A 25832-nucleotide genomic window follows, 5' to 3' on the forward strand; every position below is an offset into this window, starting at 1 on the left:
ACTCTGTGTAAAACAAAAAAATAAACTACAGATTCCAATTAAAAGGACAACAGGCTCAAATATTTTTCTTTGTTACTTGGAACTAGTGTAGTCATAGCTCATACTTCCATATATTATTGTAACTTAGAGATAATACACTACTAATAGCTGCATAGCCAACACGAATATAGACCCTACGAGAATGTAGGCCAATAAATACACAGTACAAGCCAAGATCCTCCTAACATTTATGTTGCATGTCGACGGGTTGTGCGTCGGATCCTCCAAAAGTAGAGTATTTTTAGAGGATCTGATTCCTTTATTTAGATATAATATACTTCCTATAGAGCTAAAAAACTACACTAGCAAAACATATGATATATATATACAGTATCCCAAGTCTCAACGTATCAAGAATCACGATCAGTCTCAAACGGTCCCAGGTAAAAACGCTCGTCCAGGTTCTCTTGCAGCTAAAGGTCCATGACAGCCAAGGAGCTGCAAGCCAAAAAATAGAAAAGAACAGAAGTATCAAGTTAGCTACATCTACAATGATGATATATTTAGAAGTGCAGATATAAATTAAATCTTTAGAAACTTGGTTCACATAGAGACAGAAGAAAATTTAGCTACTGGTTTAAAGTTCTATTCAGGAATGAACGCTGAACCTTAGCATTGACGCCATCTGGCACGATCCTTTTCTCAGCTCTCCATTTCAGATAATCGCTACGCTTGAATGGTGTGAACCCCCTGAAATGCAAGAGAGTAGGTACTAATATAAGCACCATATCAATAAGAATACATTCTAAAAAGGCAAACAGTGCCTAGATTTTTCACAATCCTGTGCCTTTCCAGAATCCTTAATGCAAAGCTGAAAATTGGTCAAATCTGATAGTTTACAGAGGCCACAAAGCAATTGTGCCTAGAAGACTAAGAAAGCGTGAAATATAGCTACTAACATAACTAGTTGCAAAAGAATGATTACATACTGAATTCCAATAGCTGTTCTACGAGTAACAATAGATGTTCTACGAGTACCTCAGACAGAACATAGTCTAAATGGAGCTGAAATCCAATACGTAAGATGATATGAAGTCGATACTAAGAGCGAACCATCGGATAGCAAAACTACCAAAAACCTAACAATTGCTTTTTTGTTATGTATGAAACATACAAGTGAGAGCGTAGGCAGTGTGGACAACTAGAGGTAACAATATAAGAACAAGACCAGAAACATATAAAGCAATACCATTTACTGCTAACAATGATTCTCTGGCGACCAGGAAACTTGAACTTTGCACGACGCAAAGCCTCTTGAGCATGATGAGAGCCCGAATCCCTGCATCTAACAGAAAGCAAAACCTGGCCAATAGAAATGCGCGCAGAAGTCCCAAGAGGCTTGCCGAATGCTCCCCTCATACCTGTCTGGAGCCTATCAGCTCCAGCACAAGACAACATCTTATTTATGCGCAAAACATGGAAAGGATGAGCTCTAACCCTCAGGTGAAAAGCATCCTTTCCTGCATTCTTCGTCATGTACTTGTTGCAAGCGATACGTGCAGCTTCCAATGCCTCACTAGACACATTCTCTTTCTCCCAACTAACCAAATGCACACAGCACGGGAACTCATCGACCCCTTTTTTCTTCATGCCAACGTCGTAAATCCTAATCTTAGGATCAGGCACACCACGATTAAATCGCGATTTTGGATAGGGCTTTCCCTTTATTTGACGATAACACCTAGCAGGTCCTACAACAAAAAAAGCAATTCCAGTGACCATGTAAGTAATCTACTTTTGCAAGTCTTGCTAGAGTAATCTAAACAGAGTATACACATATCAAAATTCTTACATTTCACCTTATACCAATCTACCAATCACACCAGTATACAGATATCAAAATTCTTACATTTCACCTTGCTACAGGGAGATTATTTGCTTCAATTTAAAGTACATATTTCTAGCTAAAAATTAGAGAATTTGTTCCCTTGACAATCTCTCCTAAGCCTTATCTATAAAAAGCAAAGACTACTCAATAGATTTTCAGTAGAAACATTCTTAAGTAGAGAGATTCAGATCCCAGACAAAATCAAGAAAGAAACCAAACTTGACAGTAAATAAGAGCATAGAAAATACCAAAAGAAATTTAACTTTTTATTTTTATTTTTTTAGAAAAATAGGTTCCTCCTCGTTTAATCCAAGAAAAGGCAAACCCCTACCGCAAAGAAGAATTTAGAATAACTCCTATGTTAACATATTCTCCAAACTTCAAAAAAATCCCTTGACAACTAGATAATAGAAAAGTAAAAGACACAGCAAAATTTCCTAATCTCAGTTTTAACCCAAGAAAATAAATTGTTTCAGAACATATACATGACATAGACAATGAAGTGAACAGTGTACAAGTCTTGGTGGACAAAATTATCTCGTGGAATTAATCGAAGTTTACAAGTCTTGATGGACAGAATTATCTCGTGGAATTAATCCAAGTGCGCAATGATAGAAAAAAAGAAAAGATAGACAATGAGTTCAGAAAACTTTACTTCTTCCCATGGCAGAGAAGTACTGTTACTCCTTTTTGTTTCTTCAAGGTTCCAACAGCTTCTTGTTTGTCAAAGCTCAAAATGTAACACAAGAAAATAAGATGAAATTGTTGAATATATCCCATATTTATACATATCTTCCACCGCATTTTTGGACATACATATGACATAACAGATGTAAGGTAAACACTTGTACTGAAATGTGAACAAGAGAAAATTTAATTAAAGTTTGCTTTTCTGTTGTCTTTTTCAGTCTTTGTGTAGAACCTTCAAGGCAAAATATGAAATATTTATATATTTAGTGGTGCATGAATTCTAAAGCTAGTTAAGTACGTAAAGTATTTGGCTGGAACTTTACAAGTGTCTATTTTTGCACCAAAAGATAACAAAAAAGGGAAGAAAAAGTGCAAACAAAAAAAATTAGAGGTGTGAAAGAATTTTCAAAAACTGATCAAGTCAATTGAATTGAAGTATGTTAAGGTTTATCTAATACTCCCTCCGTTCATTTTTATTTATCCATTATGAACTTATACATCTCTTAAAAAATAATAAATAAAATACATAATTTACCATAATACTCATATTAATTGATGCTTATTTTTAATGCATTGAAAAAATGATTTGAAATGAGTAATTAATACTATAGGTAAAATAAGAAAAAAAAATTATGCTAAAAGTGATAAATAAAATAAAAAAATAAAGTAAGTTTCTTTAAGTTTTGACACGTTCACTAAAAAAGATATTTAATAATATTAGTTGAGAAGGGTTATTTAATTAAAATTTTCTTTATCTCTCTTTAATTATGGAGTACCCTTTATTTCTTCTTAAACTTCTTAAAATTTTATATAAATTGTTTATTGGGGATGAGTAGATTTGGTTAAATTAGCCTCGAAGGCTTCCAATAAATTAAATTAACTATGTTAAGGTTTACTCAATTATTTCTCCGATATATTATGAGTGCGGATTAAGGTTCTGACACATTTTCTAAAGAAAAAACGTAATAACATATTTATTTCTCTTCAAGTTTTTCAAAAAACTGGATCATTAATCGGAGAAGAGTAGATTTGAAGGGATAAAGGTTCAAATTTAATATTAAATTATGTGAAATGGTCATTTTACTTTCCACTTAATAGTTAGGTCAAATGATCTCCTACTATTTGCAAAAGGACTAATAGTTAAAGCTTTGAAACTTATTAATTTCTAATCTTGATATTCACAACAACGAATTGATATGTGACTCGACTTAAAGCATAAATTTTCTAACTTTTTTTTTTTTCCTCATTCCTCCTCTCCTCTGAGTTTTTCTCCAAAAATAGGCGCATGTCTGAAATGTGATTTACACGTGTCTTAAGTCAGTGTCAAATTTGAAAATATAATTAGGACAACATATAATGTTACAATTGAAGGATAGAGAAAAGATAAAATTATTTGATAAGTAATTTTTTTTTTTTTTAATTAAAACAGTTTACAATAGTTACTCAGCTATATTTTGATTCTTTCTAATTGGGGCAAATTCACTACTGCCTCCGTGTCAAAATAAGTTTTGTCGGAGGTGGAGGCGAGTTTGAAGGCTCGTAGGTTCGAAATTACGGATTCTTTTAAGTTATTGGATACTAAATTAAATAATTCGTAGATATATAATGAACTTCTTAAGAAAATATATGGTTTGGACTAAAGCCTATTGGTTAAGTGACACGCACGCTACACTAAACATACAGTATTACTTCAGCAAAAAAAAAAAAAAAGTCCTAAAATAAATATCGCTTTAGAAATTCAAGAAAAAAAATTAATTGTACTATTATTATTTCCACTATACCTTATATTACAGAATTATACCTTTTTAATGGTGCTCAATTCTTGAGAAATATTTAATAAGTAGGAGTAAATTAATAAAATATACCTTAGTTTGAGACGGGAATAATGTATAAGCAAGACAATGGACAGCGAAAGCAATTAGCTCCCAACAAAATTATTTTTTGACACAACATTATTTTCTTCATATAACGCACAATACTTCGGGAAAAGGGTAAAGAATTACTCCTCTACTTTAGGAAAAGGGCTAAAAATATCCTCCATTATAAATTTAAGTCAAAAATACCCTTCCCGTCATGAAAGTCTTCAAATATACCACTGTCTTAATGGAAACCCGCAATATAACTTGATTTTATTTTTAAACTTGCTCCATTTAAACCTGATTCAGCTAAATAAAATATCCATATGCCTAGTGGCTCCAGATGTAGGACTTGGGAATAAGTTGGTCGGATATTAATTTTTCATGTAGTTAGGTCGGATTTAAATGAAGCGGGTTTAAAAATAAAATCGGATTATGTTGAAAATTTCCGTTAAGATAGGAGTATATTTGAAATTTTTAATGATAAAAGAGGTATTTTTGATCTAAATTTATAACGAAATATATTTTTAACCCTTTTTTCAAAATAAAAAAACATTTTTGACCATTTCTCCTTTTTAAATAAGCGTAATATAAGCGAAAGAGACACTTATTTTGAGACAAGGGAGTCATATACAAGCTAGACAATGGACAGCAAAGCAATTAGCTCCCAACAAAAATTAGTTTTTGACACATAGTAAAATTTTTTTCTTCATGTAAAGGAAAATAGTTCAAGAAAAAAAACGGTGGGTTATTCGCCCAAACCAAAAGTTCCATAGAAGGAAGTGAATCTCTATAAATACACACCCAAAAATCCACTCTCAAATTCTTTCTTTCCTTCGAAAAAAAAAAAAAAAAAAAAAAGAAAAAGAGAAACTTTCTCAGCTTTCTACAAATCTAAGTGTATGTTCCTGTTCTTTGTTTGTGTCTAATTAAACAACCCCTTTTCTTGTTTTGTGTAATTAATTGTACCCTTTTTGTTTCTTGCATTGAATTGGACTAAAATGATATTAAACTGTACTGTATTTCACAATTTGAATGTGTTTTAGGATCAGGGGAGTAAAAAGGAGGTTCTTTTATGGTACATAATCTAAGTGTATGTTCCTCTTCTTTGTTTGTGTCTATTAAACAACCTCTTTTCTTGTTTTGTGAAATTGATTGTACCCTTTTTGTTTCTTGCAATGAATTGGACTATAATGATTTGAAACTGTACTATATTGAGGGGAGTAAAAAGGAGGTTCTTTTATGAATTATAATCTAAAGATTTTTATTTGGGTATTTTTGGTTCCATTGCTAGTGTCAGAATAATGAAGTGTATGTACCTCTTCTTCTTCTTGTACATGTTATCATCTGTTTGTGACTAATTAGACAACCCCTTTTCCTTTTTTGTGAAATTAATTGTACCCTTTTCGTTTCTTGCAATGAATTGGACTATAATGATGTGTTTTAGGGGAGTAAAAAGGAGGTTTTTTTCTTTCTGAAATGTAATCTTTGGAACTATATTGGGTTTTTGGTTCATTGCAAGTGTCTAATTAGACAACCCCTTTTTTCTCTTTTTAGGAAATTAATTGTAGCTTTTTTGTTTCTTGCGATGAATTGGACTAAAGATTACTGTTTTGCACATTTTGATTATGTTTTAGGATGAGGGGAAGTAAAGGAGGTTTTTTTTTTTCTGAATTATAATATTTGGAATTGTATTGAGTATTTTTGGTTCCATTGCTAGTGTCTGAATAATGAAGTGTTTTTGTGAATTTTGTTGTACCCTTTTCATTTCTTGCAATGAATTGGACTATAACGATTTGAAACTGTACTATATTGCACAATTTGAATGTGTTTCAGGATTAGGGCAGTAAAAAGGAGGTTTTTTTCTGAATTATAATCTTTGGAACTTTGTTGGGTATATTTGGTTCCATTGCTAGTGTCAGAATAATGAAGTGTTTTTTTTTTTGTTGCAGAGTTGCTGACCTAAGATGGGCTACGAACCTGGTGGCTCATCCCGTGATGAGCGTGACGAAGGTAATGTTATATTTGTTCTTTTTTTTTTCGGCTTTAATTTTGATAGTTAGTAAGCTGGTTCTTGATTTCTTTCCATAATTATCTCCTGGATGAAGGAAAGTCAGTAATTTTGTGAAGAACAGAAAACCTTTTTAAACAATTTGTGAGGTGAAGCTAAAGCGAAGCTCAAGGTTCTTTGAAAAAATTAAAATATAAAAGTTGCAACTAAAATTAGTAATTTCAGCATCCTGTGTACAATAATGCCGATACTAATTCAGCTGTTTCAAACGTTTTCTTTTGAGGATCACTTTGCATGCCATTGTTTTGAAAACACGCTTTTCTGATTTGGCCTTGTCTCATTATTTCTACCTGTTTCTGCAAAGTGAGGAAGCTGGCAATCTGAGTGTGATTTAATTGACAATTATGTCTGTTTTTTGCAGATGATGAGGACGAATATGAGGAAGCTGGCGGTGGTAACCGACTTTTGGGATTTATGTTTGGAAATGTTGACTACTCTGGTGATCTCGATGTTGATTACCTTGACGAGGTGATTTGCTCCTTTTTATTCTTTTCTCCCTATGCCATTTGACTCTCAAATTATTAGTATGCTATGAGATCCCATATTAAATTTGTTAGTATAGGTACTAAAGTGTCTCCAAGTAGCAGTTGAACCTAACAGGATAATTATTTGCTGGAATTTCAGCACAACCAACTCATTTACACCTTTAGAAGGACCATGTTTTGTAATTTAATGTGGGAAGTGGTCAGCTTGAGGTTGGGCGTTGATTGAGGGTGTTGAAGTCTTTAAGCTCCCTTTCATTTATTTTAGACCCCTTCCATGATGTATGTTTTGAGTTTTTTCTGGTGTCTTCTTATTAAGAGGTCAAACTCTGATGGAAATTATGTTTTTCAGGATGCCAAGGAGCATCTTGCTGCTTTAGCTGACAAGCTTGGTCCGTCTCTGACAGAGATAGATGTATGTATCAAAGCTCTTTTATATCTATAATTTGGAATTATATCTTCTGAGAAGTGTGGACCCAATTTCTTATCACTATGATTTATTTGGAATTATATTTCGGATCAGGTGGTATAAATATGAATGGTTGTTATCCAATTTCTACCTGAGTAGTTTTGGTGCTAATATTTTCTCCATATCTCTTTCCCTTGGATGTTCAGTTGTCAGTGAAGTCCCCACAAGCATCTGCAGATGCTGCTGAACAAGGTACGTGTTTTTCCATGAATGCCATCTCATGCAGTTTCTTACTTTCATCAGTATTTAGTTCTTTGATACTTTCATTGACAATTCTTTTGTCTTTCTCTTTTCGTCCTATAAAATTTCGCCTTTATCACAAGTGAAAGCATTCTTAATTAGACTTGTAAGCATAGGTTTGAACCTGTAATACATTATAGAAAGAGCCAAAAACAATTTCTGTGTTTGACATTCTGATAATTCATAATACTGCAGTGAATTGGGAAATACTGGAAATTATTACTAGTTTGATATTCATGGTTAGGTTAGATGCTGATATTTGAAATAGTTCCACCAAATGGAGCTCTTTAGCAAAACTAGCCTTCAGCTGACATTCTTTTGTTTAACACTCTTTATGTCTTTGTGTGCCAGAAATTCTTATGTTTCTGCATTTCTTTGTGCTATTATATCTGGAGTTTGGTGTGTTAAAACTCCAGTGGGCTTATAGTTCCTTAATCTGTTTTCTACATGAATATTCTTACATTAATTCACAGCACGCGGTTCGGTGTTTCGTAGAGCTTACGTTGGGTTCTCATCATCATTCTGAAGCCATTGGATATTATTCGACCAATCTTTTCTTTCAGAAGTCATTTCTCACTACTTCTCTTCCCTCCGCTTCATTGAACACACAGATTATGATGAGAAGGCAGAAGATGCTGTAGATTATGAGGACATCGATGAGCAGTATGAAGGACCTGAGGTACAAACTGTTACCGAAGAGGACCTATTATTGCCGAAGAGGGATTATTTTTCAACAGAAGTCTCTTTAACTACTTTGGAGAATCGTGCTTCTGTTTTCGATGATGAAAACTATGACGAGGATGAAGAGGAGAAGGAACAGGAGAAGGAAGAGGAGAAGGAACAGGAGGTGGTAGAGAACACTACTGAAGTTCAATCTATTCCTGAAAAAGGTTAGTAAAGCAATGTTTTCTTGGGTACTGGTTTTTCATAAATATATTAATATTGTTACTCTCAAGTATGGATGACTGTCTACAATCTTTAGAAATCTTACTCGTGATATTTTAATCTCTTTACTGGTTGACACTACTAGATTTATAGGGCTCTTCTTCAACAAAAAAAAGGTTTATAGGGCTCTTCTTCATGTTAGTTTGCTACAAACCTCAGTTTTATTACGGAAAGTTGCTCCTCACCTAAAATGAAAATTGAAAGCCGACCAAATTGCCTCAGCAGTTAAATGGTTATGGCTCTTTCGAACATTCACATACCAACAGAAACATGTGGAGCTCAAATGAAGCGGAATTTTAAACTGACAACTCAGGAGATATTCAAGCAAAATATAACCCAGAGTTCCATCTGTAAGAGGGTAGCAGTCTAGCAGAAAATAAAACCAAAATTGTGAAAGCAAGATTTTATCCTAAAACACTAGATAAAAAGAATTGATCCTTGAGATGAGTCTTTGTGGTTGGTATTTGTCAAACTTTTTCTTGCTTGCAGCCTACTGTGCCTAATTTCAGTTTTCTGCTAGCAATTTTTGGTGAGCTGAAATTGTTTGCAGCAGCTGTGGGTAATCCATGGAGTACCAAACCACCTAAACATATTCCACCATAGCCTCATGGTTAACCCGCAATGTAGAAGAGGGTGATCCACATCCTCGCCCCCCTCCATACACATGTAGCACCAACTAACACAAACAACGTTCTGCTTTCTAAGATTTTCCGTTGTCAAAATTACCCCTCTAGCGGCTAGCCAAGTGCAAAAGCACACCTTCCTCAGCACCTTCGGGATCCATAGTGCATTACATGGAAAGACATGTTCCTCCCTAACCAAAAGTTCACATAGGAGTTTTTTAATTAATATTCTCCTTGTAAGCTCTTTTTTGGAGGTGGCCAGCATATCCTTAATGCTGAGGAATACAAGTTACCAGTTTCAAAAAAAAAAAAAAGTGTTCTCATAGATTGACTTCACAGATAAAATTCCATTATTCCCCAAGCCCCACCACCAAACGTAGGGGTTATAAACCGGAATGACTTGCTCATAAGTAAGTCTAGCAATCTTTGAAATTCAGTCACTTCCCAATCCAGAAACTCCCTTCTAAACCAAAAGTCCCAAAAAATATCTCCACAACAACAACAAAAACAACATACCCAGTGAAATTCCACAAAGGGAGGTCTGGGGAGGCTAGAGAGTATGACCTTACCCCTACCTTGGGAGGTAGAGAGGCTATTTCCGGTAGACCCTCAGCACAAGGACAGGCAATTTAAATTAGTGTAAACAAGCAATGGCAAAATACCAAAAAATCTTTCCACCTTTGAAGATTATTTATTTTCTCAAGAGAAATGAATGGTTTTATGAAATTTGTGTTCTATTAATTGTTGTTAAACTTCATGAGAGTAAAGATTCTGATAATAGGGGAGAGAGGAATGTGATGGGAAATTAGATGTAAACTAGCTCCTTTAACTATCTTGGGTCGGTGTAATTTCGTTGGATTAACATTTTTTATAAGGAATTTTTAGGGTTAAATTATTGTCTTTCAAGGTGGCAATCAATTTCAATAATAAAATATGTTTTGAGTAAAAATAAGATGTTAGAGGTCCGTTAGTTTTGTCAGGATAGGGAGATTACTATAGGAGGAGAAGACTTCATCTAAAAAAAAAGATTGCCAAAGGAGGAAAAGGAATAAATTCATGGAGTTGCATAATTTCATTAAAATTAGCTTTAAATATTTCTCTTTGCATCTTCACTGTAGACCTATTTGTCATGTTCTTTTTAGAGTACAACAATGATGCTGAAGTGATCTCTCCTGGGGAGACGGTTCCAGAAGAAGTTCTTGATCAAAAGGTTCCAGAAGAAGTTCTTGATCAAAGGGTTCCAGAAGAACTTCTTGATCGAAAGGTTCCAGAAGAAGTTATATCCACGGATGTTCCCGAATCTAGTGAAGATCTTCAGGAGGTTTGTCCTCTACAAATTAAAAAGAAAAACTACTTTTTTTTTTTTTTGTGTGTTCCTTTGATTCTGATTGTAGCATGAAGTGCATGTCATCTCTTTCTTTCTCTCTTCTTGTCCTTTCCTTCTTGTGGAGTAGGTCATCAAACAGTTGATATCTTTGCGTCACTTTCTATTACGAGCTATGTTTTCAACGGCTTCTCGAGATTTTCCTGAAATAGCTATTGGAATATTCTTCCGTGACGATAATTTCTTCCAGTGCTTGAAGATTGATGATGCTATTTAAAGCATTTTATAAATACCTTGAATTATTGTATTTATAGTGGCTGAAGTACTCAGGAGTCAGGACATATGGATTTTATGTTAGTTAAAATCCTCTGATTCCTGGTGGACCACTCTTAGTAATATACCAAACTTTTAGTTTTACTCATTTTGCTTGTTTCTTCACAGTTTATCACTATTGGGAAGTCGACAAATAATAAAGCACTCTCTTTTTACTTTTCTGCCTATCTGTTCCACTGGAGATCTGCGTTTATTTAAAAGGAGTTCTGGAAAGTCTTTGAAATATTGTTCTCCTCTATTATGTATTTCTGCTCTATGCTTGGCATAAGCTAACAGCTGCAGATAAGTTGCCTTTATGGAGACTATAAGTGTCTAATTTTGTTGTCTGCTTTAGAATAATTCTTGTTTTCTAAGCAGTGCTGCTTTTTTATGCTGGTTGTCAGGAAGAACCTCTTGCTTTGGATGAGCCAGTTGATAGTCAAAGCTCTGTGCCTCTACCTGTTCTTTGTGTAGAAGATGGGGTGGCAATTCTGAAGTTCTCTGAAATTTTTGCCCTCCATAAACCTCGGAAGAAAGCAGAGAAGAGGGAGCGACGTTCCTCTGTTCCCAAAGGTACCTTTTGCTAATAAGAAAAATCCCTTTCTTCATTTCTGTTTTGTAGTATAACTATGGTTGAGCCTTTCTAGCGCATTCTTGTTTCAACAGACAAATACAAGGGCATGGACACACTGGATATTGTTGAAGAGGATGAAGTTACATTACTGAGAGGGTCCTATGAAGAGTTTCCTTGGTTGAGGATGACCCATGTACATCAAGATAGTGCTTTAACGTTGCTGGATAACGAACCAGGAACAGTTCAAGGGACTGATGACTTAAAGCCAAAAATCGAGAAAAAGGATTCTTGTTGTAGTGCTGAACCAATGAAAGAAAATCTATCAATGGATCTTTCTGCTGGTTGGAGCTCACCTATTTGTCCTGAGTTCTATCCGCTTGATCAGCAAGACTGGGAGGATAGAATCATTTGGGATAATTCTCCTCCATTGAGTGATAACACTGCTGAGAGTTGTGAGATTTCTGAACCTGATTATGAAGCATTGACTGATAAACAACTGGATGTGGAGGCCGAGTCTCAAAGTCTTCAGTCAGAAAAAGAAATTGAACCCCAAGAGAAAGGTCATAGCTCCTTTTTCTCTTGCAGTGTTTCTGTGGAGCCTTTTGGTTCAAAACAACCTTCAGAACACCTGGATATTTCATTATCAGAAGGAAGATATCACCCTCAGCTTTTGAGATTAGAGTCTCGCTTGAATGCAGATAGGCAAAAGAGCACAGATACTCCAAAGGATGGAGCCACTGATGAAAGCCTTAGCAGCGATGCCTTAAGGCGATTTAGCAAGCTTACATTACAAAATAGGGATATGCTAGAGGAATCTTGGGTGGACAACATTATTTGGGAACCAGATCAACCCTTTCTGAAGCCAAAGCTCATATACGATCTTCAAGACGAACAAATGCTTTTCGAAGTTTTGGATAACAGGGATGGCCAACAGCTTCTGTATCATGCTGGAGCAATGATCACAACTGGTTTAATAAAGCCCAGTAATGGTGATTCTACCGAGTTATATGGTCTCAGTGGTTCATCCGGGCGTTTCAATATTGCCAATGACAAATTCTATATGAACAGAAAGTCAACTCAGCAACTAAAATCACATTCAAAGAAACGCACTGCACATGGTCTAAAAGTTCTGCACTCAATACCAGCTCTTAAGCTGCAAACAATGAAGGCTAAGCTAAGCAAGTAAGTCTTGTGTACTTCATTTGGCATTCTATTATATAAATGGTTAATTCTACTCTAATTTTTCTCTTTTTGGTAAAGTAATAACTTCATTGATGTGGCGGGAACAGTTCTCGGTATAAAATGATAGAAAACCTGAAAATGTGGTTCTCTATGAATAGCACCGTATCATCTATACCCCATGGTGCACTAAAAGTTTGGTATGACAAAAGCATGAAAAACATGACAACATCTGTATGGAATTATGTTCAATTCAAAAGGGCAGCCTGGTGCACAATGCATCCTGCGTTAGCAGGGTCTGGGGAAGGGCTGCACCCCAAAGAGCTACATGCCGTGCTCTATATCTCCTTTTTCTTTGTCTGATGGCCCGACTGAAAATCACATCCTAACTATCAGTGATATTGATCTAGTTGCCAGGCCTAGGCGTGCAGGGGAACAATGTTGGGTTCCCATATTTTATTGTCCACACTTTAGTTGCTAGGTTTGGGCGTGCAGGGGATGTTGAATATCCCACATCAGTGGGGATGTGGTCCTTTGGTCTCCTCACGTGGTCTTGGGAAGTTCGCACCTTTTTAGCTAGCTTTTGAGGTTGAGTTAGGCTCAAGGTCCATTTTCTTATCATGGTGGAATTACATTTTTTTTTTTTTTTTGAGAAAGGTAACGACTATTAATAGTAAAAACTTAGCCACCCCCTCAAAAAGGTGCTAAGTTGAAAACTTTACGAACAGCAAAAAGGTGCTTAAACCCCATTATGGTGTAATTACATAATTTCCAAGTTAATCCAAGAAATCCATATACTGCTCCATGTTCTCTAACAAACCCCTCCCACACCAAAAAAATAGATTAGGTAGGCATAGGTTCTTGACTCTAGAAATATGATTCTTTTATTCTCAAAAAAGCACACTATTCTCTCATCACAACAACAACAACATACCCAGTATGATCCCACATGGTGGGGTCTGGGGAGGGTGGGTGCACGCAGACCTTACCCCAACTTGTGGGGTAGAGAGGCTGTTTCCCATATTTTGGGACCACCCTCCTCCTCCTGAACTTGACACCTTTTATTCAGTGTACACTTAAACTATTGTTGGTCCTAAATACCCCCATATACTTGGCTGTTCGGTAGCTTTCACCCCCATGAACGCGCAAAGAGAGTGAATACACTCTCTTTTGGGCGCGTGAAGTTTGATGAAAAATCGAAAAATCAGCTTTCAAGTGGATTTCACTTAATCCTGCTTTGGTTATATGATGTCTTATATGTAGCCAGAAGTGACTTTGCTTTGCAGTTCAATGAACAAATTTGGATTATATTTCTTTATTAGTTGACTTAAGCAACCTAGGGCAAAAAACAGTCTGTCCTTGCATCGGTCCTATGGACGTAGGGATTAGCATCATAAGTGCCATGTTAGAACTACCTAATCACCTCTATTTACAAGATTGGGAAGTGAGTTCTCTTGGATTTATTATATGTATTGGTTGATTGCTTCGTTTTTAATGTTTGTTGATGTGATTTATTGCTCTTTGCAGTAAAGATATAGCAAATTTTCATCGGCCAAGAGCTTTGTGGCATCCCCATGACAATGAGGTGGTACTTAAGGAACAGAGAAAGTTGCCTACACAAGGGCCAATGAAAATCATATTGAAGAGCTTGGGTGGCAAAGGAAGTAAACTTCATGTGGCAGCAGAAGAAAACATTTCTTCCCTTAAGTCAAAGGCGTCCAAGAAGCTTGGTTTGTAATTTTTTCTATCCTTTTAAGTCCTAACCTTCACTTATATTACATCTATCTATTACCTTTATGTCCCAGCTATTACCAACTTACACCATGTTATTTGTATACAGATTTCAAACTGTCTGAGCCAGTGAAGATAATTTATTGTGGGAAGGAGCTTGAAGATGATAAATCGCTTTCTGCCCAAAATGTGCCACCAAACTCTGTGCTGCATCTTGTTCGTACCAGGATACATTTGTTGCCTAGGGCACAAAAGCTTCCCGGTGAGAACAAGTCCCTGCGTCCTCCTGGGGCATTTAAGAAAAAATCCGATCTTTCCGTGAAAGATGGCCATGTTTTCCTAATGGAGTAAGTAAACCCAAAGATTTTTACTGTGTATTTTCTGTTGATATTCTGATGACATTTCTTCTTCGTTTATTTCACGCTCAATATGGATAAATACCCTGTATGTTTTCAAATGGGAGGCTAATTTTTGTACTGTTGATACATCCAGCACTCTCTTGGTGTTGTGATAGATGAATAATATACCTTTGCTTATAAAAGGAAAAGTGATTTATGTCAATTTGAATAGGTCTTTTGCATTGATTTAGTGGATATTTGTGTTCATGTAAGTAGTTTATTGGTGTGAATCTTTCGAAGTCTTTTTTTTTTGTGTTGTAATAGAACTTCTCAATAACCAAACAGGATACTGAAGAATTTTATATTTGTATAGAGGTGGATATATAAAGCATTAAGAGATCTTTTTCCTTTCATCTATATTTCTGGTGTAAGGAGTAAGATCCCCTTTTGTATAGCAGTTGGATTGACAGAGGAGCACTCTATACAACGTCCATTCATATTTTGTGACCGCCTTGGTGTTATTGATGAATAAAGATCTTTTTTGTTTCATCTAAATTTTAGGTGTGAGGAGTAGATCCCTTTTCGTATAACAATTGAATAGATTTTATAACGAAGCACTCTATGCAACCACATGGTACATATTTCGTCACTACCTTGTTGTGTTTCTAATGAAACCTTTTGATTAAAAAAATAAATAAAAAGAATTTCATCACTTCTTTTCATGTATATACAACTTTGTTTCATCTAAATTTCATGTATCTTTAGTCCGCCTCAACACTTTTGTCTGCTTTTCTACTTGCAGATACTGTGAGGAGAGACCTTTGCTCCTTGGAAATGCCGGAATGGGTGCAAGATTGTGTACTTATTACCAAAAATTATCTCCAAATGATCAGCAAGGCACCTTGATGCGCAACGGAAATACTGGATTGGGTAGTGTGCTCACACTTGATCCTGCTGATAAATCCCCCTTCCTTGGGGATATAAAACCTGGCTGCAGCCAGTCATCTCTTGAAACAAATATGTATAGGGCACCAATTTTTCAGCAGAAGGTCTCATCAACTGATTATTTGTTGGTTCGCTCAGCAAAGGGTAAGCTGTCCATAAGGCGGATTGACAGGATTGATGTCGTAGGGCAACAGGTTATCTACTATCCTTACCTTATCTCATCTAAGTACTTGCCTGATTGCACCATGCAAATTTTATATATCATTATCTGATGACTTATTGCTAAAATATTGATTGTTTTAGTAGACATTATTTTGAACCATGGCATCATGAATATTTCTGGATTCATATTATTATGTTTTGCCAGCATGGAACCTAAAACAATGAGAATAAGCTTGAGTTTTGAAATGCGGAAGGCATATGAGTTGGTACTCCTGTGAAGGGGATGCCTTTGATTTTCTCATATTTTTGCATTGTCCACATGCACTCTCCTTGAAGCATTCAAATTGTTTTGCTAGATCTGGTGGCCTGAGCTTTAATGCTTAGCGATTAGAAGTTCTCTTGATGTTACATGTGCCTGATATTTTCATTGGTTTGATTGAAAAGTAGCTTTGATGACAGTTGCATATTCAAAAATGCACACCATTACTATATCTTTTAATGGTGACGTGATGCTAAATTCCAGGCCCAAGAGGGCAGAGTAAGAGGTCTTAGGTTGCCAGATCTGAAATAAATAAGCTAAAATTGGATGATCAGTAACCCGTGAAGGAAACTTGAATCTGAACCTACATAATTTAGTAACTTAAGTGTTTTTTCCTTTCTTTTATTCCTGGGGAAGTAGAGTTTGCTTTTCATTTGTTTTGGTTAAGTACCTTTTTCTTTGGATTTTTCTACTTATGTGTCATGGAGGTATATTGACACCACATTCTCGTTACAAATTTGCAATAGTGCTTGAGGACAATTCACTTCGTCCTCTAGATTTTGCTTTCCTATTCTGCTTTGGATTTTTCTTTGTGCAGTATGCTAATATATGTATCTGTAATGTGCAATCATGCTGTAGCTATGTCGATGCTTATACCTGAAGAGGGTAACCATGTTTCTTTAATATGCAAGCATGCTATAGCTATGTGAAATCTTATGCCAGAAGAGGATCATCCATCATGAATAATTTATGACTAATATCTTATGGTTTTTGCTTCTGTATGAATATATGGTGGATCTATTTCCTGGTTTAATCTGCCTTTCCCTATCTTTGAAGGAACCTCACATGGAGGTAATCGCTCCTGGATCAAAAGGTGTTCAGACCTACATAATGAACAGACTATTGGTATATATGTATCGTGAATTTCGTGCTATTGAAAAACGCGGTTCACGTCCTTTCATCCGTGCGGATGAGCTGTCTGCACAGTTCCCTAGCTTGTCAGAGGCCTTTCTTAGGAAAAGGCTCAAACATTGTGCTGATTTGCAGGTACTTTTGGAAAGCATCATTTCAATTCCTGGGTAAACTCTTTAGTACAGACATTTAGAGGGAATTTTTTTATTGAAACTCGTCTTCGTCGCACTGTGTGTGCTCCTTCCCCTTATGTGTCTGTCTTAAGTAACTTGGATGCTGACATGATGCAGAGAAGATCAAATGGACAGTTCCAATGGGTTATGAGGTTCAATTTTCGGATACCATCCGAGGAGGAATTGAGGAGGATGGTTTCGCCAGAAAGTGTGAGTTCTTTCAAAAGATCCTGTTTTTAATTTCCCTCTCATCTCCTCCCCCACCCCCTGAAAAGATCACCGTCCCCCCAATTAAAAATAAAAATAAAAGGAAAACGGGTTATAAAAAATGTCATTAAGAGATGTCGTGCACTTGTTGTGACCCCTGAAAGTCATTGACCTGGGTGCAGACTAGGATTAAAATGTCATTCCCGGAGAATATATTAATGTTTTACGCTATATGTTGCCCCTAATACAGTCTATTTCTCTACTGTTTCACGTTGACTATGTTATTTATCAGAAATTCTTTGTTTTGTGTGTGTTCTTTGGCTCAGGTATGTGCATATGAAAGCATGCAAGCTGGACTGTATAGGCTTAAGCGCCTAGGTATTACAAGGCTAACTAATCCTACAGGTCTATCAGCTGCAATGAACCAGCTCCCAGATGAAGCAATTGCTTTAGCTGCTGCATCACATATTGAAAGGGAACTTCAAATCACACCTTGGAACTTGAGTAGCAACTTCGTTGCCTGTACAAACCAGGTAGATCATACTTGCGTCATTTATCTTTGTAGTCTAGTCCGACAAAATGCGTGTCTTTTTTCGGAGTGCGCGCGCCTAGGAAAGAGTGGTATGAGAAAACTCAATCCAATAACTTCGGAGCTCTGTCCTTTCCTTCTTGGTGACTGGCAGTTAACTTTCTCAATGTAATGCATGGTAATACATCTCAGAAACTGCGTTTGGTTATTCTTGTGTTTGTATGGTCACTTCTGCCGTCTTCTTAACCTTTTTCCTGGTCATCAGAGATGTGCTGACATGGCAGCCTGGTATCCTTAAATAATTCAAAACTTTCTGCTGCCTTGATAGAGTATAAGGAACATTCCATTCATCATTAAAAAAAGTATAATAAATACTCCTATTGTATCATGTACTGTTTCATCAAGTTAGTGCTGTGAGATACGTGCACACATTGTTTTCTGTAATTCATAACATCCTAACTAGTCCTGAAACTTGATCTTCTTGATACTCTTCTGCAGGATAGAGAAAATATTGAGCGTCTGGAAATTACTGGTGTTGGTGATCCATCTGGTCGGGGATTAGGGTTCAGTTATGTCCGCACCACTCCTAAGGCACCAATATCAAATGCAATCTCCAAGAAAAAAGCAGTTGTTGCCAAAGGCTCAACAGTAACAGGCACTGATGCAGACCTTCGAAGACTGAGCATGGAAGCTGCACGCGAGGTGAGTTGATCGGGATAGTATTAAGATTGGATTTTACAAAACTTCCCGCTTTTTTGACTTAGCATCAAACGCGGTTAGTTAAAAAAATAAATTGGCTTTTATATCATACATACATTTCTATTGACATATATGTCAACTGATTGTTATCAATCTGGACTGACTGTTTCTTTTTATGTTCTACTACTGTATGTGGTAAATTGTGAGGAAAAGAAATTCCCCTGATTTGATTATGGAACCTAAATGGATATACCCCTTGTGGAAGATGATTCAGAACAAAATTAATTCTGGCTTATTGGAAGCGTGTTTATTTAGTTTACAGCCTAGTTGATAGGTGCATGAGTAGTTGATTGTTTAGTCCTATGGCTCTGATGCATGCAGTGCTCATGTCCAGATTGAACCCAATTTCTCTTTCTACTTTTTTATCTTGTGGCTAGTCGTATGTGGTTTATGGATGAGTAGCCCAATGTGTTTCTCATTCTACATACAACAACAACAACAAGAAGCCCAGTATAATCCCACCATGTGTGTATTTCCCTACATTTTAGGTTCTTCTCAAGTTTAATGTTCCAGAGGAGCAGATTGCTAAACTAACAAGGTGGCACCGAATTGCTATGATTCGCAAACTTTCTAGCGAGCAAGCTGCATCAGGTGTTAAAGTTGATCCAACAACAATAAGCAAATATGCTCGTGGCCAGCGCATGTCCTTTTTGCAGCTGCAGCAGCAAACCAGAGAAAAATGTCAGGAGATCTGGGACCGCCAAGTCCAAAATCTTAGTGCAGCTGATGGTGAAGAAAATGAGAGTGACACTGAAGTGAACAGTGACCTGGACTCATTTGCTGGTGACTTGGAAAATCTTCTTGATGCAGAGGACTTTGAGGATGGTGAGGAGGGTAGTCATGAGCCCAAACATGATAATGTAGATGGAGTCAAAGGACTCAAGATGAGGAGACGCCCCTTTCAGGCTCAGGTGGACGAGGAAATCGAGGATGAGGCAGCTGAAGCTGCAGAATTATGCCGCATGCTCATGGATGGTATGGAACATATGTATATGTTTTATTATATGTTGTTTCTAGTCTGTCCTTGACATCTTGATGCTATATTCTGCAAGATTGAGAAAATTAAGAATTTGGTGTACCTTCTCTGTTGGTGCCACTTCAATGTTACTTTCTGTTTCTCCTGGAAAATGGAGATTTAGTGGGAGGAATTTGGATGGAAAAAAAAGGCATATTAAGTGGGTCCTTATGCTGCTGCTGGTTGGGTAGGGTAGGATGGTGGACTATGACATTTTCCTCTATGCCTATGAGTTGGGATTTTGTATTGTCAAGGATTGGGTTCTTTGTTGATACGTCTCGGCGCGGTCAATACTAAAATCCTTTTCAAGTGAAGTTTGCGAATGAAGCAGCAATGTTGCTCCTGGCCTAAAGTAGAGTACTGTTTAGGATTTTATGGAAGTCTTGACAAGTTGTTTAACTTGCATCTTATCCTTGAAAGACTCTCCAACTCGGAATTAGCTTTGGTTAAGAAGATCGTAGGATATAGAGAATTGGACCTCTTTTGTTGAGAACCATATTTTGGTGTAGGTTCTCTTCTTTTAGCATATGGCTTGTATACGGCTTGTATACGGGGTTTCCCCCCATTTGTTAATAAAATTATTTACCTTATCAATAAAAAAAAGATTATAGGAAATATTACCAAATAGAGGTTGATATATAAATTGATCCAAAGTGCACATAAGAAAAGTGCCTACTTCCTTTTATTGGTATGTGAGAACAATTTTCCTTTGAGGTGGATTGTAACCTTTTCTCGTTGCCTGCGAGCAAGTGCAGCCTATCTTAGAACATGTTTCTTATTTGGTAATTTCTATCTCTTAACTACTATCTTGCAGATGATGAAGCTGAGCGGAAGAAGAAAAAAAAGGACAAAGCCATGGGGGAGCAAGTTGGTTTCGTGCCAGATATAAGATACAAGTTTGCTACTGAAAGCACTGATCGGGGTAAAAAACCTCAAATATTTCCCAAGCCAAGCATCAAGTCTGATGGGCCAAATGCATTGAATTTCATCGGAGATCAGAAGGAGGTTGTTTCCCTTTTTTCCTCACTAATTCCATTGTGTCCTTAGTATCTCAACCAGGTGGTGCAATTCTTTGATTTTCTTTATAACTGCAGGCTGAAGGGTTTGCTACTAAAAGAACCCCATCTAGCAAGGTGAAACCCAAGAAAAAAGTTGATATTATGGACAGTGGATTGTTTAATAAAAAAATTAAGATACTAGGGGATGGAATTAAGGTAAATGTCCCTACATAGTTATCTTCTGCATTTAGCTGCATATATTTGAATTGAATATATCCCTGCCCAGTGTTTCTTGATTTATAAGACATGTAACTGATGTGATACTGTCGTTGCACACAGCCCGTGAAAGAGAAGAAGTCAGCAAGAGACAGTTTTGTCTGTGGAGCCTGTGGTCAGGTTCGTGGTTATATTTGAATATAATCATCTTATTCCAAAAGTTATGAAGGCTAATCAATTGACTGGTCTTATTATACAGCTTGGTCACATGAGAACTAATAAGAATTGTCCCAAGTATGGGGAAGATGTGGAGGCACGAGCAGAAATCATTGATCTCGAAAAGACTACAGGTAAAGCTATGAGTTCTACCGATCACTTGGATCAGCCCCAGATCTTCTCCAAAAAAGCCATCCAAAAAAGTGCTACTAAGAATGTGATGGTCGAAGCTCATGAGGATGATAATTCCAGTTCAAAGGCCAAAGTTCTGAAGGTTAAATGTGGCTCAACCGACAAGCTTCCTGATAAACCTACGCCTGCTACCTCACTTAATTCTGACATACCGGTGACTTCAGATACTGAAACTGGAACTGTACCACCCCCCATAAAATTTAGTAAAATCAAGTTTTCAAATAAGATGAAAGCTGAGGATGTTTCCGATGAAGCTCATAGGTCCTCCGTTCTAAGGGCACCAACGGAGACTGCAGAGTCACATCGCAGCAAGAAAATTGTAATCAAGCAACTTAAGGACTCCACAAGTATGGATGAAGGCTTCCTGGATGGAAGCGGTGGCATGGAGTTCAGGAAGACGAAGAAAATCAACGAATTGTCGTACTTGGGGCAGCAAGAGAGGGACCATTTCTATGAAGAGGCTTTAGCAAGGAAAAGAATGGATGATAAACGATTATGGGAAGAGGAAGAGAGGAGGAGAATTGCTGTGAGGCAGAGAGAAGAAAGAGCCAAGATGATATATGAGCGACAGAAGGCATTAGAGGAGCAGGAGAAATTAGCGGCGATTGAAAGCTATCAAGATGCCATAAGAAGAGAGAGGGAAGAAGAAGAACGTCTAAAGGAAAGGAAGAAGAAAAAGAAGAAGCCTGAAATAAGAGATGATTACTTGGATGATTTTCTTCCCAGAAGAAATGATAGAAGGATACCAGATCGAGACAGATCGATGAAGCGGAGGCAACCTTTCGAGTCCGGAAGGCATGCTAAAGAGCTTGCACCACCAACAAAGCGCCGAAGAGGGGGAGAGGTAACTAAATCTGTTGTGCTTGATTAGCTTGTTTATGTCTTATCTTCTGCAGGTAATAGTGATTGGTCCACTTACTATGGCCACAGATGCCACAGACCTAGATCATCTAATCCTTATTTCATTTTGGGTGTGTTTGGTATGAAGAAATTTTTTTTCCATGGAAAATGTTTTCTTGGAAAACAAGTGGGTTTCTTACTTTTTTTCTAGTGTTTGGTAACTAAGCAAAAAAAAATATTGTCCCAAGAACATTTATATTTAATCTAGTGTTACCAGTCTCAAAAAATAAAATAAAAAATATAAGTAATCTAGCAAAACACTATAGGGGAGGGTAGTGGGGTTTCGGGGATTGGGTAGGTAGGAAGGAGACAATGTGCTTGGAGTCACTTATGGAATTTGTTTTCCCTAGTTCCATTAAGGAAGTCATTTTTCTCATTTTTAAGGAACTTGTTTTTCTAGAGAGGATGTTTTCCAAAACATTTTGACTAACTAAACATGGAAAAATTGGAAAACATTTTCCGGAATATGTTTTCCTCCTTACCAAACACACCCTTTGTGTTGTGTCCAAATGGTCTAATCTCTCATGTTCTTGTTGGCTAACTTGGTTGCATGGTGGTGTTTATAGAATTTTCCGATAAGAAGTGAATAGTATTGATTAAGAGAATACTCGTCTAACTACCGTCATGGTGGGTTGAGGTTACTGGTTAGTTTTTTTGAAAAACTGAGGCCCATGCATCCTGCATGTGAAATAGAAAGGGAAAAAGATAAAAGGCCTGCTTACTCTTATAGGAGTATGGATCGCATATACTGTGGCAAGTGTTGTTTGACACAATCATTTATAAGTTTTAATTTTCTGGGAGCATCTAGTCAAACAGTAACATGCTGGTCTGGTTTTTCTGATGTGAGTGATTGTCACATCTTAAGCAAGTATACATTCTCTTATTGCATAATTCTGTCATGGTTGGTCAGTTAGCTGCAGTTAGAGAAGGGTAAAATGACAAAAATGGTCCCTTATTTTTGGTAGCAGGTTCAAAATAGTCCCTTAAGTATCAATAGAGCAGTTTTGGTCTTTTAAGTTTGCCAAAAGTAAGCACTTTTAGTCTCCATCAAATATTTACCAAACTCGTGTTAAATTTAACAGGAACTGTGACAAAAAAAAAACAGCACCACCAGAAATTTTCGTCAAAATTCAAGAAATTGCTACATAAAAAACTACACCGTACACAAAATGGAGCAAAAACAATAGAAATTGCACCTCAAAAAGTTGCACCAGACTGTTGAAATAGACAAAAAATAACATAAACTACAAAATCTGTACTTCCAAATGTGTGGTCTCGTTGAATATTTTCTATTTTCAGTTCTGATTGGATTTAGCAATCAGAATTTGGTCAATATTTGACGGGAACAAAAAAATGCTTACTTTTGGCGAATTAAAGGACCAAAACTGCTCATACCAAAGATAAGAACCTTTTTGTCATTAAAACCTCTGATCTTATTTGATCTGTTCTTTCTAAGAGTTGCTTACTTCTTCTGTAGTACCAAAGGGCAGGTGTGCAGTAGTCTTTTTATTTAACTGAGATGTGGTCGAATTTGTCTGAAGGTTGGTTTGTCAAATATTTTGGAAGAAATCGTTGACACACTGAAGTCACGTGTGGATGTATCCTACCTCTTCTTGAAGCCAGTGACCCGAAAGGACGCTCCAGATTATCACAAGTATGTAAAGCGCCCTATGGACCTATCCACAATCAAAGAGAGAACCAGGAAACTGGAATATAAAAACCGCTTGCAATTCAGGCATGATGTGGCACAGATCACCATCAATGCACATCTGTACAATGACGGGCGCAACCCAGGTATTCCTCCCCTTGCAGATCAGCTTTTAGAGATTTGTGACTACTTGCTGGATGAGAATGCTTCCATCTTAGCTGAAGCTGAATCTGGTATTGAGCTATGATGCTTCATATTTGTACCCGTCTCTGTTGGATTTTAAGTGCCATTAAGCAAGCTTTCATTGGTCACTCATAGTTGTCTATTGTTCAGCAATCTAGAGGATAGATCTTTTAGATGTGTCAGTTGCAGCTACCCCAACACATGTATCAGATAAACGAGACGCGACTGAAGGGATTGTATCCCAACCGTATAATGGGATTTAGTAGCTGATGATGCTGTATCGACCATTTTGTTCTAACTCATGGTCAAGGAAGGCAACACGACGATGTGGTGTGGAGGAGAGAATGATTAACTGTATCTTAATTGTAGAGTGGGAGCTCAATTATGTGACATGTATGTGCAAAATATTTTAGTTATGTAAAATAGTCCTCTTGGTTCTAGTTTTGCCCTTTCAGCTATGTGAATAGAATGAAATTTCAGCTAATCAATTGGATTTATTCCTCATAGTACATCTTGCTGTTTTTAACTATTGTGAACTTTTAATTATGTGACGTGGTCTATGTTGGTTTGTAAATTGAGTCCCGACCAATGCCCTTGATTTTCTTCTTGTTGAGGACTTCTCATTATGGTGGCATTTTCTAAATATCTAACTTTAATCCTGTTGGTACATATATTCTAGGTGATCAGGATATATTCAACAGAGGTTTATTAGAGTTTGTTGAATATACTGATGATCAAACGATTAATAAATGTATCTTGTATTATGTACGAATGATGTTTATCTAGATGGTATTCTGATTGTTTTATTAAATATTTCTCAAGATGGAGTCAAAGAAAAGCAAGCACTGGTTAGGTAAAAATGAGTGCATTAGTCGTTTATGCACGTGGTTCCCAAAGTCATTGGTTTGAAGTGATGGTAGTTAGGGATGAATTAAAAAGAGTTATTGATAGTTACTGGAAGTTTATTATATATGAACTTGTCATTCAAATGTTTAATTGGGATTGCCCTAATTTTTTTACGATAGGCCATTGATACGTTTTTTTTATTAATACAAAGTCTCACTCTTTTGTTATTTTTAGTGTCAAATCTTTTATACTTACCTAACATAAGTTTTGCACATCAGGCTGGGATAAAGTACCTTTCACAAACACAGCACTTCTGTTATAATTTTAATTTTTTTAAATAAAACTAATAATTGTTATAATTCAAAGAAAAAAACAAGTTTAGTTTAAAAATCTCCTTTGTGACCTGCATTATCTATTTTGTAACCTATTTCTGACAGGAAACGATCTTGTTTTTTATCCGGTGTACGGTATTCGCTTTGTAGTTTGACTTATTTGTCGAAATTGTTCAGTTAGAGAATGACGTCCCAAGTCAACGGTGACCGAAATCACCTAGTGCATCTATTAAGTACCTCTTGACGATGAGATTATATATGATATGCCATCAGATTATTTGTTTCAACAATTCCATGTTAAAAGTAAAACGGTCTTTACCAAAAGTGATATTATTCTCAAAGCTCAAATATGAGAAATCTTATTAGGAGAGTAGTACAGTTAAACCTCTCTATAACAGCATCGTTGGGTTTGAAATTTTTTGGCTGTTATAAAAAATGATTGTTATACACCTATAACAATATTGACATTTAAATAATATTTCGCTGTTATAGGCAAAAAAAATATGCATAAAATCTATTTTTTTTAATTTTAAATTGCCAAATTTTAAGCTTAATCACACTTTGTATAACGAAAAAAAATCTTTTAATGATGAAAATATATATATTCATATAATATTCTTTGTCATAAATCGTCTATTA

The 25832-nt window shown here is 36.4% G+C and overlaps 2 protein-coding genes across 6 annotated transcripts; one reads left to right on the top strand and one right to left on the bottom strand.

Moving 5' to 3' along the window:
- Positions 1-88: 88 nt before the first annotated feature.
- On the bottom strand, positions 89-2673 carry LOC132040700 (large ribosomal subunit protein uL16-like). 3 transcript variants are annotated; one of them, XM_059431358.1, is made up of 4 exons: positions 2523-2673; positions 1229-1730; positions 648-729; positions 89-477 (listed from the first exon to the last, which is right to left on the bottom strand). In XM_059431358.1, the coding sequence occupies exons 1-4, from the start codon at positions 2530-2532 to the stop codon at positions 409-411; spliced, it is 663 nt and encodes a 220-aa protein (XP_059287341.1). In that variant the 5' UTR covers positions 2533-2673; the 3' UTR covers positions 89-408. The 3 variants fall into 3 exon arrangements, with proteins under 3 accessions (XP_059287341.1, XP_059287342.1, XP_059287343.1); XM_059431359.1 differs by lacking the exon at positions 2523-2673 and adding an exon at positions 2383-2505; XM_059431360.1 differs by lacking the exon at positions 2523-2673 and adding an exon at positions 2353-2461.
- A 2445-nt stretch (positions 2674-5118) lies between these two features.
- LOC132040796 (transcription initiation factor TFIID subunit 1) lies at positions 5119-24524 on the top strand. Of its 3 annotated transcripts, XM_059431467.1 has the most exons (23): positions 5119-5313; positions 6366-6426; positions 6846-6952; positions 7319-7381; positions 7582-7627; positions 8287-8565; positions 10386-10564; positions 11284-11452; positions 11546-12635; positions 14160-14362; positions 14473-14710; positions 15504-15840; positions 16905-17114; positions 17270-17362; positions 17686-17892; positions 18387-18590; positions 19136-19622; positions 20477-20667; positions 20757-20876; positions 21000-21056; positions 21136-22128; positions 23726-24065; positions 24166-24524. In XM_059431467.1, the coding sequence occupies exons 2-23, from the start codon at positions 6381-6383 to the stop codon at positions 24171-24173; spliced, it is 5667 nt and encodes a 1888-aa protein (XP_059287450.1). In that variant the 5' UTR covers positions 5119-5313; positions 6366-6380; the 3' UTR covers positions 24174-24524. The 3 variants fall into 3 exon arrangements, with proteins under 3 accessions (XP_059287450.1, XP_059287448.1, XP_059287449.1); XM_059431465.1 differs by having other exon boundaries at positions 23726-24524; XM_059431466.1 differs by lacking the exon at positions 5119-5313 and adding an exon at positions 5424-5506 and having other exon boundaries at positions 23726-24524.
- Positions 24525-25832: the final 1308 nt, after the last annotated feature.

This window comes from Lycium ferocissimum, chromosome 12, assembly GCF_029784015.1.
Source record: "Lycium ferocissimum isolate CSIRO_LF1 chromosome 12, AGI_CSIRO_Lferr_CH_V1, whole genome shotgun sequence".
In the NCBI taxonomy this organism is placed as follows: Eukaryota; Viridiplantae; Streptophyta; class Magnoliopsida; order Solanales; family Solanaceae; genus Lycium; species Lycium ferocissimum.

Coding starts and splice junctions, on each gene's coding strand:
- LOC132040796 (XM_059431465.1), top strand. CDS start 6,381: ATGGGCTACGAACCTGGTGGCTCATCCCGTGATGAGCGTGACGAAG. Junction 14,363..14,472: donor AAAGGCGTCCAAGAAGCTTG/GTTTGTAATTTT, acceptor ATTTGTATACAG/ATTTCAAACTGTCTGAGCCA. Junction 19,623..20,476: donor ATGCCGCATGCTCATGGATG/GTATGGAACATA, acceptor ACTATCTTGCAG/ATGATGAAGCTGAGCGGAAG.
- LOC132040700 (XM_059431358.1), bottom strand. Junction 730..1,228: donor ATCATTGTTAGCAGTAAATG/GTATTGCTTTAT, acceptor CTTGCATTTCAG/GGGGTTCACACCATTCAAGC. Junction 478..647: donor CAGATGGCGTCAATGCTAAG/GTTCAGCGTTCA, acceptor TTTGGCTTGCAG/CTCCTTGGCTGTCATGGACC.